The sequence below is a fragment of the Muscardinus avellanarius genome (assembly GCF_963383645.1).
Source record: "Muscardinus avellanarius genome assembly, chromosome: 6".
NCBI classification, from domain to species: Eukaryota; Metazoa; Chordata; class Mammalia; order Rodentia; family Gliridae; genus Muscardinus; species Muscardinus avellanarius.
Genome location: NC_137791.1, coordinates 27,311,262 through 27,328,122, shown reverse-complemented (window position 1 = coordinate 27,328,122; position 16,861 = coordinate 27,311,262). Strand labels below are relative to the sequence as shown.

General features: G+C 40.1%; 1 protein-coding gene across 1 annotated transcript; it reads left to right on the top strand.

Moving 5' to 3' along the window:
• Positions 1–610: 610 nt before the first annotated feature.
• Positions 611–4,694, top strand: LOC308263998 (speedy protein E4-like; the record flags this gene model as incomplete). Its single annotated transcript, XM_080697158.1, has 5 exons — positions 611–704; positions 1,358–1,416; positions 1,995–2,080; positions 4,274–4,442; positions 4,611–4,694. The coding sequence occupies 5 exons, from the start codon at positions 611–613 to the stop codon at positions 4,692–4,694; spliced, it is 492 nt and encodes a 163-aa protein (XP_080553284.1).
• Between the last annotated feature and the right edge of the window lie 12,167 nt (positions 4,695–16,861).

Below are 16,861 nucleotides of genomic sequence, written 5' to 3'. Positions count from 1 at the left end.
AGGAAGAGGAAGAGGGAATGGTTATCAAAAACTGAGGAGGACCCGAAAAAGAATATACCAGGTATTTTTTATTCCATCCCATGCAAAGGTCCTAGCTGCTCCCTCCAGTATTATGAACAGAAGAAAGCCTCGGCATGGGCCATGACTCAGACCTGGGGTTAGGAAACAGCACCTCCACCGAGGCATCTGAAGAGTCCATGGACTGGGAGTGCTACTCAAACAGCCAGGGTGAGCAGCAGGAGGAGGTTGCAGGATTGGCTGCCTCGAGGGTGAAACCTGGCTCCCCTCCTGTGTCCTGGATGGACAATACAAATATGGAGTGGTGTACAGATACTCAAGAGGAGCTCACAGACAAGCTACCAGGATTGGTTGACACACTCCTGGTGTTAAATCCACCTCATTCCCTGCAAAGGAGGAGGCCATGGAATGGACCTCACATTCCCATGAAAACCGGCCTGGATTCACTGCCTCAGCACCACAGGCAGAGCCCAGACTCTTCCATCAGTCCCAGGCCCAGAAGAGGAAGAGGGAGTCCTCCTTCTTGCCTGGAAAGGAGCTGGAGAAGAAGGCACCGGACCTGAACCCTGAGCAACAACATACCTCCTGCACCATGGACACACAGTGTGGGCTCAAGATGACAGCAAAAAGAAAGCGTGTGTCCTCAATGCTCCCTGAGCACCACGAGGTCTTCAACAGGATGCTTGGTAGGGAAAGGCCCCAGAGAGCATCCTTTAATCCTGTTCCCTAGAAACACAAGATACTAACAATTATGTCACAGTCCCAGGAGAACCGATGCCCTGCAAACCCTGAGTTCCCTCTTTATGGAGGACTCAAGATCCATCTCTCTTTGGAGAGACTTAGATGATAGAGGGTCAGAAGAGACTCGAGAGAGGCCCCCACATGGGGCAACAAGTTTGCTTCCATCCCTCTGACATTGAGCTATTACTGACTCCTCTGGATCTAAACATCTTCATCCCTAGAATGGTGATAGGGCCAAGTCTAGGGCCAAGTCTACACACTGAGATGACTGTCAAAGGAGAAAATGACCTGAGTTCTGTTAGTTACCACCTGGCTTCTGAGGTGCTGCTTTCACAGATAATAAAAGGTCTCCAGGGTTTACCTCAAGGTCTTAATCATGGGGATAGGAGATGACACTCAAGCTCTCAGACACGACTCCTGCTTAGAGCCTCAGCCCACAACCACTGCACTTTGCCTGGTGCATAATCCTTCTGTCCTCTTCCTCTCTGGGTCCCAATCTTGCAACTTGTCCACGGCAATGATGGTGTTCCTTCCTGCTCTTGTCTCACATAGCAATGCATTTTGGGTTCCCAGACTCACCTGTGTGCTCTGTTTACAGAGGATCCTGTCATCAAAAGATTCCTGGCCTGGGACAAGGAGCTGAGGGTTTCAGACAAGGTGAGCTGGGTGTGTGCTGAGCAGTGCCCCCGCTCCAGGCCAGCATGGTGGGCTGGGAGTTTCTCCCCATGCTGCTTCCTTCTCTTCCATGCAGCTCCAAGCTGACACTCCCAAGGTCCTGGCCCTTTTGTGACTTGTCATGTTGTCCCTTCATGAGACAAGTAGTTTCTTTCTGAAGAGATAGTGGGGCCCTGGCTCTACTTGGGATCCTTGGGATCTGAGCCCTCGCCCCACACTGCCATCCATGTCCTCTTTGCTTGCTGCCCCCTGAGCTTGTTCCAGCCTCCTCCTCTCAATTCTCTGGGACCCTCTGTGCTCTGTCTGACCACGGCTCTCCTGACCTAGCCATCCTAAAAGTACTCCCCAAAAGACCTTGTTATAGAAGGTCATAGGGTGAAGCTAGGGTGCCCTTGCCCTGATTTCTCTGACTCCCTGGGGCCCTTCCCCCAAAAGCAAGTCACCCAACCGAGGTCTTTCTTCTGAGCTAAGTACCCTGCCCAGCGTCCCTTCCCTCTCTTCCCAACTTTCTCCTCTACCAGGTATGACCTTTCTTTGTATTGTGTTCCTCTCTCCTGCAGTACCTCCTGTTCATGGTCATAGCTTATTTTAGCAGAGCTGGCCTCTTTTCCTGGCAATACCAGCGAATCCATTTCTTCCTGGCTCTGTGAGTATTGGGCCTCAACCTGTGTGTCTGGTGAGAGGGAGAAAGGGGACTCCAAACTTTCTTTCCTTCCTTCCTTCTTCTTGGTAATGATGTCTTTTGGTGGCTTTACATGAACTCACCGACAATCTTTCTAAATCAGAGTTCCTCACCTCCCAGGCCTCCTGAGCAACTGCACTGCTACTCACTTTCTAGACCAAGGCTGGAATTCTGTATGGGAATTCTGCTGTCCCTAAGATGAAACTCATTTATCATCTTGATATTCCCTGCCCTTGCTTTCACTGCTCCTTGCAAAGGTCCATCTCCCTATCGTTTCTCATGTTTCCTGTCTAGATCTGTTTATACCTATGCAAGGGAAAATTTTCTTTATCTTTAAAATTAGAAAAGACACCAAACTATGGGCATATTTCTGGCACCCACCGTCTCAGCTCCTTAGGAGGCTGAGGCAGGAAGACTGTTTGAGCCAGGACTCAGAGACCCACCTGGGAACCAGCATGAGAGCCAGGCTCAAAGAATAATAAAACACAGTGTGGAAATCTTTGTGCTGCCTTCCTAGATCAGTCAGCAGCTCTCGACAAAAATTTAATAATTGAATAATAATAATAATTATTATTATTATTATTATTATTATTATTATTATAATTCATTTTAGATTAACTTTCCTTGACAAACTCTTCCTTGTCTCATAATCCTATTGGATTGGTGGCCAGATTAAGGTACCCTGTATGTTGTATGTGTGTGTCTGCGTGTGTGTGTGTGTGTGTGTGTGTGTGTGTGTGTGTTGTGTGTGTGTCTGAGTAAGTGGTACTGAGGATTGAGCCCAGAGGCTCTCTACCTTAGAGCTTCACCTCCAGTCTTTTTTTTTTAATCTTGTATCAGTGTCTCACTAATTTACAGAGGGCCTAAGGAGCTGAGGATGGCCATGAACTTCGAATCCTCCTGTCTCAGCTTCCTAAGTACTAAGATTATATGTGCAAACCACCATTCCTGGCTCCTATTTTTTATTTATTTATTTATTTGTTTATTTATATGTTTAAATAGGACCTCAATAAATGGCAAAGTGCCTAAATTGCTGAGGCTGGCCCGGAATCTGTTTTAGCCTCTAAAGTCCTGAGATAACAAGACTTGACCACTTCATCTGGTTTTCAAGGTTTTATTTTATCGAAATATTTATGTTTTTTGGTTGGTAGTTGTAAGGGGAATTAATCCAGGGAGAATTCTACCTCCAAATTACACCGCAGAAACTTTAAATTTTTATTTTAAAACAAGGTTATAAGCTGAGCATGGTGGGGCACACTTGTAATCCCAGCACTTGGGAGGTTGATTCAGAAGGATTGTGGTTTGTGGACAGCCTCAGCTATATGGAGAGGCAATTTGAAAATCAGTGTGACTCTGTTTCAAAGAGTGAAAAAAAAATCAGAGTTTTGGTGTAACTTGGAGTTAGAATGCCCCTGGGTTTTTTCATCAGTACCAAAAAAAAAAAAAAAAAAAGAAATTAAACCAGGTCAAAATGTAAGTTTCCCAGGGCCTCCCTAAGTTTTTGAGACTGGCTTAGAACCTAGTGTGAGCCACCATGCCTAAACACTTGGCCATTCTAAAACACTTGGCCACATCAGGTTTTTCGATTTGTTAGTTCTTATGATATAGAATTGAGTCTCTGACTATATTTGACTATAAATGAATCTTTCTTTCAAAAACATGTTAAGAACAGCATCTCTGTGACAGGACATACAAGCCATGGCAAGAGAGATCTAAGATGTGCTTGTTGAATTAATGCACCATCGGAACCAAGCCGTTTCTTACACTTTTGGCAGGAGAGGGAAGATTAGAGAAATAAATCAGGGTCAGGTCATACCCTCAGGATGCTGTCGCTGTGCTAGAGAGTGGGATGTGTGCACATGGAAGAGGGCCAGGGCAGAGAGGGGGATTCATGATGTCCACCTCATGGGTGAGGGTGGCAGGAGACAGAGTCAGGTTGTCCAGGTGCATTTCATCTTTCTCAACACCGATTGAGGTGCTACTGGGAAGGTGTCTGTCCAGCAGAGGCCTCTGGGCCCAGGGCTGTCCATATAACCCTGGACAGAGCTCACACTGTCCTGTGTATATAAATCTGACTCTCTTCCTGTTGGGGAAACTAGGCGGAGTACACATTCTTCCTGGTGTGACCGTGCTGAGTGATTTGATTTCTTTCTCCAGCTACATCGCCTGTGACATGGAGGAGGACCACCAGGCTCCCAAACAATCCATTTTTCCATTCCTCTATGGAGAGAGCTCTACGCAGCGTCCCTTGTTCCACAGGCTGCACTTCCAGTTAATGAAGTCCATGCACTGGAATCTTCGAGTTTCCCCGGAGGAGTGTGAGGAGGTGGGTGGCCTTTGGGAATTTAGAGCTGGAGGGATGGGCTGATGAGAGACCAAGGAGCATGGGAGTGGTCAGTGGGATCTGGGGCTGAGAAAGAACTGGAGGCTGCACAGGGACTTCCTGGTCTTCCTGGCCAGACATCTTTCTTTATGGAACTGCTTCTCTTTGCAGATCCAAGCTTACAATCCACAGCTCTGGGTGTGGAACCGAGATCGCACCCTCCTTCCTGGATCTCCAGGGACCAGGGAGACCTGAGGACATCAGCCCCATGGAAGGTATGGACATGATACAAGTGTGCATTAAGTCACCGGGTCCATTCTCTAAGTGTGCTCTCTCAATCACCTGATATCCTTGCCATAGTGCAGACCTGTGGGCCTTATTTGAATGTAGTAAAATTTTTTGGAGTAGGGGGGCGGTAAACTCTAAGGTCAAAACTGCATATAATGGTTCAGAACTGGGCTTAGGAACGAAGGGTTAAAGAAAAATTTGTTTTTTTAAGCTGGTGTAAACTCTAGATTTGACTTTAGATATACCTCACCTCCATGTCTAGCAGGTGACATTCCCTAGTTCATTTTTAATAATATTTTTATTGGTGCATTGTATTTATACATCATAATGGGGTAATAAACTTGTGTAGGCATAAATGCACACATCACCCAGCCAGCCCCCACCCAGTCCCCACCTCACTCCCTCTCCATCCCTCCCATGCTTGGTTTAGTGGTTGATTTAGATTAGAATAAGTACATCATGCGCTTTAAAGCATTCCATCTCCCCACTTCCCATTCCCACAGGTACGTTGTCTGATTTGCTTCTCTATAGGATCTCTTTTTTCACCTGGAGTTCCTCCTATGACCCCATTCACCCTAGGTTTCATATATTAGGGAAAGCATCTGAGGAAATCAAAGAAGTACAAATAGGGAAAGAAGAACTCAAACTTTCACTCTTTGCAGATGACATGATACTATATTTAGAAAAACCAATAAACTCAACCTACAGGTGTGTAGAACTGATCAATAAACTCAGCTAAGTGTCTGGATACAAAATCAATCTTAAAAAATCAGAAGCTTTTTTGTACAATAACCATAAACCCACTGAAAAAGAAATTCAGAAAATACTTTCAGTCAAGATCACGCACAAAAAAATAAAATAAAATACTTAGGAATAAACTTAAACAAGGAGGTAAAAGATCTCAAAGAAAATTATAAAACATAGAAGAAAGATATCAAAGATTTTAGAAGATGGAAAGATCTTCCATGATCATGGATAGGTAGAATAAATATTATCAAAATTGCCATACTTCCAAAAGTGATCAACAGTTTCAATTCAATGCCCATTAAATTACCAAGATCAATCCTCACAGACAGAAAAATCAGTCCTCAAATTTATTTGGAATAACAAAAAGCCAGAATAGACAAAGTAGTTCTCAGCAACAAAAACCATACAGGAGGAATCACAATACCTGACTTTAAACTATACTACAAAGCCATTGTAATAAACACAGTATGGTACTGGCACAAAACAGATGCATAGACCAATGGAGCAGACTAGGAGACTCAGAAACAAGTCCACACACTTTCAGCAATTGATTCTTGACAAAGGGGCCAAAAACATACACTGGAAAAGATAGCCTGTTCAACAAATGGTGTTGGCAAAACTGGTTAACCATATGCAGAAAATATGGAAATTAATCCCACTTTCTCACTCTGCACAAGAGTCAATTCAGGATGGATCAAAGACTTGGAAATCAGACCAGAGAGCTTAAGGCTCCTCGAAGAGGGCATAGGTCCAACACTGCAACACATAGGCACAGATAAACACTTTCTCAACAAGACCCCAAAGGCACTACAATTTATTTTATTTTATTTTATTTTTTTTTGGATTTGGTATAGTCTGTAGCTGTATGTTTCTTTTTTTTATTATAACAATTTTTTATTGAGCATAAATAGTATACATTTACACTATATTTGGTGCCCTCTCCCCCCACCCCCATTTCCCCCCCCCACCAATGGTTGTCCAGGTTAACCATGTCTTATTCATAATTTTACACATGTTCAAGTGTAGACCCTTATTAATCGAGACCGGCCTTCCTCCTCTCCTATCTTACCATCCAAACTTAGCTAGTATTTCCCCTTCAATATCTGGAGTCCCTCTGGTATTCTTTGTGTTTCCTAGTTTGGGCATATTAGAGGAAACATATGTATCTTCTTCTTCTGTGCTTGGCTGATCTCACTTAACATAATGTTCTCCAGGGCTTTCCATCTTCTTTCAAATGATATAATTTTGTTCTTCTTTATGGCTGAATAGAATTCCATTTTGTGTATTTCCCATAGTTTTGCTATCCATTCATCTGTTGATATGATCAGGGTTGGTTCCATATTTTGGCTATTACAAATTGTGCTGCTATGAACATAGGTATGCATATGTTGCTGTAGTTCTCTGAATTCAACTCCTTTGGAAAGATACCCAGGAGTAGTATAGCTGGATCATATGGTGGATCTATTCCCACCTTTCTTAGGAATCTCCACACAGATCTCCATAGTGGTTGAACTAGTTTGCATTCCCACCAACAGTGTAAAAGAGTTCCTCTCTCCCCACATCCTCACCAGCATTTGTTGTTATTTGATTTCTTTATGCTTGCTACTCTGACTGGGGTTAGATGGAATCTCAGTGTAGTTTTGATTTGCATCTCCCTGATGGCCAGTGATGAAGAACATCTTTTCATGTATCTATTAGCCCTTTGTATCTCTTCTTTTGTGAAGTGTCTATTTAATTCATTTGCCCATTTCTTGATTGGGTTGTTTGTTTTGCTAGTGTAGAGTCTTTTGAGCTCTTTGTATACTCTGGATATTAGCCCCCTATCAGAATGGTGGCTGGTAAAGATCCTTTCCCATTCTGTAGGCTTCCTCTTTAGGTTATTGATAGTTTCCTTTGATGAGAAGAAACTTTTTAGTTTGATGTTATCCCACTTGTTTATTCTTGCTTTAATTTCCTGAGCTTTGGAGGTTTTGTTGAGAAAGTTACTGCTTGAAGGCACTACAATTTAAAAGGTGAATAATATGTGGGATTGCATGAAATTGAAGAGGTTCTGTTCGGCAAAGGAAACTGTCAAGAACCTCAATAGAGAGCCAACAGAATGGGAGAAGATTTTTGACACCTACCCCTCTTTAGAAGGTTAATATCTAGAATATACAGAGAACTCAAGAAACTCAACACTAAAAAAGACATTCCCTAATTCTGACACCTTTCTCTCCTTCCAGATTGCTGGACTCCAGAATGATACACATTTTCAAGAAAACGTCAAAGGGGTCACGGCGACGTTCAGGAGGATAAAAAGAGAAATGTTTTTTATGGATCATCAGAATATATCACAAATGTTATTTTTTCATTTAAAAAATTTTTTTTGATATATTATATTCATACATAATATTGGGGTAAAAAACTTGTACATACATACTTGTACACATGACTGATTTAACCCCTACCCAATTCCCACCCCATTCCCTCCCCATCCCTCCTTCCCTTGTTTGGCTTAATGGTTGACTTCGATATGTTTGAGTACATTGTGTGTTTTAGAGATTTTCCTCTTCCCCCCTCCTTTCTCCTTTTTAGGTTGTCTTGTTTGCTCTTCTATAGGATTTCCTTTTTCATATAGAGTTCCTTCTATGACCCATTTCTCACTAGCTCTCACATATTAGGGAAAGCATCTGATTTCTTATTTTTTGTGACTGATTAATCTCACTTAGCATAATGTCCTCCAGTTCTATCCATTTCCCTGAAAATGATGTAATTGAGTTTTTTTTAAATGGCTGAGTAAAATTCCATTGTGTACATATCCCACAGTTTTATAATCCATTCATCTGTTGATGGACATCTTGGCTTGTTCCAGAGGTTAGGCTATGGTGAATTGTGCAGCTATGAACATAGATACACATGTATTAAATTCGTAGTTTGTTTTCCTTTCTTTTGGGTAGATCCCCAGAAGTGGTATTGATGGATCAAATGGTAGATTTGTTCCCATTCTACTCAGGATTCTCCATACTGTTTTCCAGAGTGGTTGCACTAATTTGCAATCCCACCAACAATGTTTTAGAGTTCCCACTTCTCCACATCCTCGCCAGCATCTCTTGTTGTTTGTGTTTTGGAAGATTGCCATTCTAGTTGGAGTTAGGTGAAATCTCAGGTAGTTTTGATTTGCATCTCTCTGTCAGTGATGTTGAACATTTTTTCATGCATTTATTGGCCATTTGAATTTCTTCTTTTCTGAACTGTTCATTTAGCTCGCTTGCTCAATTTGTTATTGGATGCTTTGTTTTCTTAGTTTTGAGTTTCTTGAGTTCTCTGTATATTTAGATTTTAGTCCTCTATCGGAGGGGTAGGTGGCAAAAATCTTCTCCCATTCTGTTGGCTCTTGATTGAGGTTCTTGATGGTTCCTTTGCTGAACAGAAGCTCTTCAATTTCATGCAATCCCACATATTATTCATTTTTTACATTGTTGTGCCTTTGGGGTCTTGTTGAGAAAGTGTTTATCTGTGCCTATGTGTTGCAGTGTTGGACCTATGCCCTCTTCGAGGAACCTTAAGCTCTCTGGTCTGATTTCCAAGTCTTTGATCCATCTTGAATAGACTCTTGTGCAGAGTGAGAAAGTGGGATTAATTTCAAATTTTCTGCATATGGTTAACCAGTTTTACCAACACCATTTATTGATCAGCCTATCTTTTTTCCAGTGTGTGTTTTTGGCCCCTTTGTCAAGAATCGATTGCTGAAAGTGTGTGGACTCGTTTCTGAGTCTCCTATTCTGCTGCATGGTCTATGTATCTGTTTTTCTGCCAGTACCATGCTTTTTTTTTTTTTTTTGTAATAATGGTTTTGTAGTATAATTTAAAGTCAGGTATTGTAATTCTTCCTGCATGGTTTTTGTTGCTGAGAACTACTTTGGCTATTCTAAGATTTTTGTTATTCCAAATAAATTTAAGAACTAATTTTTCTATGTCTGTTAGGAATGATCTTGATAATTTAATGGACATTGCATTGAATCTGTTGATCACCTTATAAAAGGTTGGCCATTTAAAAGATATTTATTCTCCCAATCCATGAACATGGAAGATATTTCCATAGTCTAAGATCTTCTTCAATTTCTTTTTCAATGTTTTATAATTTTCTTCGAGGAGATATTTTACCTCCTTGGTTGTTTATTCCTAAGTATTTTATTTTTTTGTGGGTGATCTTGAGTGACAGTATTTTCTGAATTTCTTTTTCAGAAATTATGTAGATTTATGGTTGGTGTACAGAAAAGCTCCTGATTTTTTAAGATTGATTTTGTATCCAGACACTTTCCTGAATTTGTTGATCTGTTCTATAAGCCTCTTGGTTGAGTTTGTTGGGTTTTCTAAATATAGTATTATGTCATCTTCAAAGTGTGAAAGTTTGAGTTCTTCTTTGCCTATTTGTACTCCTTTGATTTCCTTTTCTTGCCTTATTGCTCTGGCTAGAGTCTCTAGTGCTATATTGAAGAGAAGAGGTGATAATGGACATCCTTGTCTCATTTCTGTTTTATGGGGAATTCTTGAAGTTTTTCCCTTTTTAATATGATGTTGGCAGTGGGCTTATTGTAGATTGCCTTAACGATGTTGAGATATGTCCCTTCTATTCCAATTCTCTGCAGTAGTTTTTCATAAACGAATGTTGAATTTTATCAAATGATTTTTCAGCATCTATTGACATGATCATGTGTTTTTTGTCTTTGATTGTTTATATGGTGAATTACATGGATTCATTTTCGTATGTTGAACCAGCCTTGCATCCCTGGGATGAACCCTACCTGGTCATGGTGTATGACTTTCTTGATGTGGTTTGGAATGCATGTTTCTAGTATTTTGTTTAATAGTTTTTCATCCAAGTTCATCAGAGATATAGGCCTATAATTTTCCTTCCTTGAACTGTCTTTATTCAGTTTGGGTATTAGTGTGATGTTGGCTTCATAGAATGTATTTGGGAGAGTCCCATTTTTTCTTTTTTCATGAAATAGTTCGAGGAGTATTAGGGTTAGATCTTCTATAAAGATTTTATAGAATTCACTTGGGAAACTATCTGGTCCTGGTATTATCTTTGATGATAAAATCTTTATTGCTGTTTCAATCTCTTTGATTGTTATTGGTTGGTTTAAGTGTTATATATCTTCTTGACTCAGTTTAGGAAGATTGTATTTATCTAGGAAGTTGTCAATTTCCTCCAGATTTTTCATTTTGTTGGAGTATAGTTTTTCAAAGTAGTTTCTGATAATCCTGTGGATTTCTACACTGTCAGTAGTAATGTCTCCTATTTCATCGTTTAACTTCATAATTTGGGTTGATTCTCTCTTCTTTTAGATAGGTTTGCTAGTAATTTATCTATCGTGCTACTTTTTTTAAGAAACCAGCCTTTGGTTTTGTTGATTTTCTGTATTGTTTTTTTATTCTCTAGTTCATTAGTTTCTGCTCTAATTTTAATAATTTCCTGTCTTTTACTGGTTTGGGGGTTCAATTGTTCCTGCTTTTCAAGGGCTATGAGGTGTGTAGTTAGGTTATTTATTTGAAGATTTTCTGTTTATCTTATGTGAGCACTCAGTGCTATAAATTTTCCTCTTAATACTGCCTTCAAAATGTCCCAGAGGTTTTGATATGTTGTATCTTTATTTTCATTTGTTTCTAGAAATGTCTTGATCTCACCTCTTACATCTTTTATGACCCATTCTTCATTCAGAAATGTGGTGTTCAGTCTCCACGTTTGTTGTCTCTCTCACTCTTATAGTTGATTTCTAGTTTCATTCCATTATGGTCTGAAATGACACAGGGAAATATGTAACATTTTTTAAATTTGCTGGTGCTCATTTTGTGTCCCAGGATGTGATCTATTTTGGAGAATGTTCCGTGAGCAGCTGAGAAAATGTAAACTCTCCTGTTGTTGGGTGAAATATTCTATATGTGTCAAACAGGTCCATTTGATTAATCTTGTTCCTTAGTTCTGAGGCATCTTTACTGACACTTTATCTGGAAGATCGGTCTAATGTTGTGAGATGTGTGTTGAAGTCTCCCAGTATTATTGTATTGGGATTTACATGTGACTTCATGTCACAAAGAGTTTGATTTATGAAAGTAGCTACACCTATGTTTGGGGCATAGATGTTGATTATTGTTATTTCCTCTTGCTGGATTATTCCTTTTACCAGTAAAATATGACCTTCTTTGTCTCTTCTAATAAGTTTGGGTTTGAAGTCTATGTTGTTTGTTATCATAAAAATGTTATTTTATTAGTTTATACATGTTAGTCATATAATCTTATGATTTAAATATTATTAACTCAATACAACTATTTACATACATGAAGTTATTATTTTCACTAGTTTGAAATAGTCATAGTTTTGTAAGCCTGTTGTTCCTAATTGGTTTTTTAATAGGCATTATACCTGTTGTATGTAAAAAATATTTCCACTATTTAGAAACCTTTTTGTCTTTTGATATCTTTTAGTTCTTTATTATACTTATAGATCTATGTTACTGCCCCAAATTACTATATTGTATTTATTAAATATTAAATTTTCATTACTGTCTACTACCCCAAATTACTATAATTGTAAGTATTTATTTAATATTAAATTTTAAATTTTCATTAGTGTCTACAATAAGCAGTGTGTTTTTAACCTGCCCTGATATATCTGTTATTTTAAAGAGGGTGTGGATCTTAAGAGAGCATCTTTGAGACCAACTTAGAGCACAGTGTAATAACTCTCTTAAAGAAATGTAATAAAGTTGAAACTTCTATCCATTATGTGTGTTCCCATGTCTGTTTAGGTTTCTTTATTTCTTCCAAATTATACTCTTTATACAATTATACTGCTGTTTAACAGTGTTCTGGTTTTTTCCTCACCAATTTTTTGAACTCTGAAATGAAAACTGAATCTATATTTCATGTAGAAAAAATAAAAAGGTAGAAAATTCTAAGTTAGTTACTTGAAGGAGAAAGCACAGGAATAATACTGTGGGAGAAAAACCAGGAAGAATAGAAAGAATAAAGCTAACAAGCCAGGTTTTGTGGCACACACCTGCAATCCCAGCACTTTGTGGCTGATCAAAGCATATCATAGGATCAAAGCCAGCTTCAGCAACCTTGGGAGATTCTGAGCAACTGAGTAAAACCCCTTTTTGAATAAGAAATAGAAAGGGCTGAAGGTGAGAGTATGGTACCACATGTCTGTAATCACAGTACTTAGGTGGCCAAAATGGAAGATTGCAGGATCAGAGCTAGCCTCTACTACTTATTGAGGTCCTCAGAAAATTAGCTAGGCACTCATAAATTAAGGGAGACCCTGTTTCAAAATGAGATAAAAAGATTGGGAGTACTCTTAGAAGATAGAATGACTCTGGGTACAGTCCTAGTATTACACTTGGAAAGTAAAGGGTTGGGAGTGTATTTAGTAAGTATAATGCCCCTAGGTTCAACCTGGAGGATCTCCAAAAAAATATAGATATGTTAATATAAATATCAATAGAAGTATATGTAAATAACAATAAAGGGAAGAAGGAAATTGTATGAGGGAATAGACAATAATCCTAAATCCAAAATATACAAATGTCATATCAATAATAGACGTCTTACTGGAAAAGGTTCCAGGAGTGGATGCAGAGGAAAATGCTATGTCAGATGGTTCAGCCATTAGGGGAGTCCTTATAAACTGGAAGAAAAATCCAGGAGGCCTGATGAAATAGAAATAACTGAAAAGATATGAGGAAATGGGTGCAAGTCCTGAGAAAAGGGAGACAATAGGAAGACCCGAGCTTCTGAGTAGACGGGCATGAAGAGGAGAGGCACTGACATTGTGTGCACCCAACAATGCAGAAAAGCATCTTGGGATTGGGAACATCAGGGAACAGGGGAGTGACTGAGGAGAGGAGCACTGGAATCAGAGTATGAGCCAGAAGCAGAGCAAAAGGGAGGAGAGACATACAGGAGGGAAACAGATTCTGAGGAAAAGAGCTACTGATCGTATGGAATGGGCTTCATGAAAAGTGAGAACAATAACCAGGGTTTGGGAAGAACTAGAATATAGAATGAACATAAAGTGTGATGGGTGTGTGAGAGAGTGCTGGGAGCTGAGTGAGTGGAGTAACAGAAGAGATAAAAGTTCTCAGACAGCTAGAAGCCATTATAGAGGGTCCTGTGCCATGGTGGTGCACACCTGAGATCCCAGTACTTGGGAGACTGAGATAGGAGAATCACAGTTTCAAAGCCAGCCTCAGCAACTTAACAAGACTCTCATCAACTCTAGATCTTGTTTTATTTATTTGATGCATTGTAATCTTACATTATTATAGGGTACAAAGTATGAGATAAAAACACATGCTCCCAACTCTTGGTGCCCTCTGGACTGACCTTCCCTTACCCCACATGTGTTGGAGATGGGAACTGGTAATTTTGTAGACATTCACAGTGTTATTTCTACTTTTGCATTCTTCATGGCTTTTCCCCATCCTCCCTTCTCTAATCCTCCTTAGTCACTGCCCTGGATTCTCTGCTCATCTATCTGATGTTGCCCATATTTCCCATTATTTCTCTAGGTTCCACGCCTAAGATAGAACATACATCTATTCATTTTTGGAGGGAGACTACACTCACTTCATGTAATATTCTGAAGTTCCATCCATTTGTCTCCAAATGATGTGATTTTGTTCTTCATGGTTGAGCAAAATTCCATTGTGTGTATATACCAAAATTTTATTATCTATTCTTCTGTTAACGAACACCTAGGCTTTTCCATAGTTTCGCCTTTGCAACGTGTGCTGCTGTGGACATGCATATGCAAGTATCATGATAATGTTCTGATTGCATTACCTTTGGGAAGCTGCCTAGTAGCTCTTGCTGGGTCATATGGTAGTTCCATTCTGATTCTTCTGAGAATGCTCCATAGTGATTTCCACAGTGGCTGTACTAATTTGCAGTCCCAGCTACAGTGTAATGGGGTTCTTATTTCCCCATATTCTCACCAGCCTTTATTAAGATTTGTGTTCATGATGACTGCCATCCTAACTGGAATTAAATGACATCTCACTGTATTTTTAATTTGCAATTTAATTTGTTGATCTTTTTTCCATATATTTGTTGGCCATTTGCATTTCTTCTTTTGAAAAGTGTATTCAGTTCAGTGAATCATTTTTAGTGGATATTTGTTTTCTTAGTGTTAAACTTCTTAAGTGCATGTGCTCTCTCTGTCTCTTTCTCTCTCACTTTCTCTCTCTCTCTCTCTCTCTCTCTCTATATATATATATATATATATATATATATATAAATAATTTTGATGCTAATCACCTGAATTTACATGAAATACCACAGGTTAAGGCTATAGTTTCCTATGATATTAGAACATTGTTTCCACGCAGGATGGCAAGCATGAAGCTTGTGGCTATTTGGGGGGCGTGTTGGGATTCATGCCAGTGGTACAGCGCTCCTGTGTTGGATCTGTTGTAGAGTGTATACAAACTTACATAAAAGCACTCAGACACACAGACATAGGAGAGGGAGAACTCTGAGTGGTGGGAGAGAGGTTGAGCTCAGGAGAGTCGCTGCCCTGGCAGACACCCTTGGATCAACCTCTAGGTGATATTGTCTACCATCATTTCCTTTTAGTTGTGTGTGTGTGTGTGTGTGTGAGAGAGAGAGAGAGAGAGAGAGAGAGAGAGAGAGAGAGAGAGAAGAGAGAGAGAGAGAGAGAGAGAGAGAGAGAGAGAGAGAGAGAGAGAGAGAGATTGGGGACTGATCCAGGAGACATTCTACCTCTAAGATACACCTTCTGCCCTATTTTATTTTATATTCAACAACCAGGGTCTCACTATGATTATCAGAGCCTCACTACTTGTTGAGGCTGTCCTGTAATATGCAAACTCCTGTCTCAGCCTCCCAGGTACTGGTGTTACAAGCATCACCAAACCCCAGCTATCTTACTTTTCGCAGCACAAAGTTGATTCCCTTTATGTTTTTTATCCAAACTTTATCTTGTGCATTGAAACCAAGGACATATGATATTCGAGCTACACCCAAAGCCCAATTTTATTTTTTATTTTGCAACAGGATCGTATTAAGTTGCTGAGGCTGGACTTAAACCTGCATTCCCGCGGTCTCAGTATTTCCAGGGTGGTATACAGGAGTGTCCCATGATCCCTGGCTGTATCCTCACGTTTTAAGAGTCACAGGTCCCTGTCTGAGCTCTACTTGTCCTGGAGTTCTACTGCCTCACTTTCTCTCCGTATGCAAACTCTAGATGCCCAATTCTGTGCTGTTGCTTCAATGTTCCCAGAGATCCCCTCTGAGTAACACATCTGTCGGCATCCATCAGCACCTCCTTACTTCTTGCAGCTAAACAGTGTCCTACTGTAGTGGTAAACCACTTTGTCTATGCATCCATCCACTGTTGGACATCTGTGTTGTTTCTGCCCTTGGCATGGTCACCAATGCTGCTACGAACATTTGTGTCCCGGCTTTTGTTGGAGTGTCTGCTTGCAGTGTGTCTGGGGTGGAGTATACCCCAGAGTGGAGTCGCGGGATCGTACAGTGATTCTGTGTTTAAGGGGTTGAGGAGCATAGCACAGTCTTCTACAGCAGCTGCCTCACTAGAACGGTAAAGGGAGTTTCTTTTCTTTTTCCTTTTTTTTTTTTTTTTTTTTTTTTGGGTGGTACTGGGGCTCCTGGAAACCATTCTACTTCTGGGCTACACTCCCAGCCCTATTTTTTATACTTTTTTGATTTGGAAACAGGGTCTCTTAAGCCCCACGACTGTCTTCGAACCTGCGCAATCCTCCTGTCTCCTCCTCCCAAGCGCAGGGATTACAACCATGCGCCAACACACTTGGCGCGAGTTTTTCTGTAATTCTTTCCAAAACTCAAAATTTTCCCATGACTTTTACTATACCATCATCACTAGTGTGAAGGACTTCTTCACTTTTGGTTTATTTGTGTATGTGTGGCCCTGATCTTGAAGCCAGGTGTGTTTAATCACTGAGATATACCCCCGGATGTCTTGTATTAAAATTAGAGTCTCCCTACATTGCTAAGAGTCTCACTACTTGCCTAGGCTAGTATCAAAACTGCTGGTCCTCTTGTCTCAGCCTGCCAGGTACTGGGTTTACAGGCAAGTGCCACCAAGCTTGGCCCCTTGTGGTTTTGATTTGCATTCCTGCATCGATTTTGTAGGCTATCAGCAAAAAATGTAAGTACTCTGATGTTGCGGATCAGTTCATTATTGTTTTTATATTACATTTTATTAAATTATTAATTTGTCTAACATATATTGGTTTCCTAAACAAGTTACTAGTTTTTTTATTAATAAATTTGGAATATATCTTGTGTCATACTTATGTGGAGCTGTGTTGGTGATATTCATGGTCCTATTCATGCA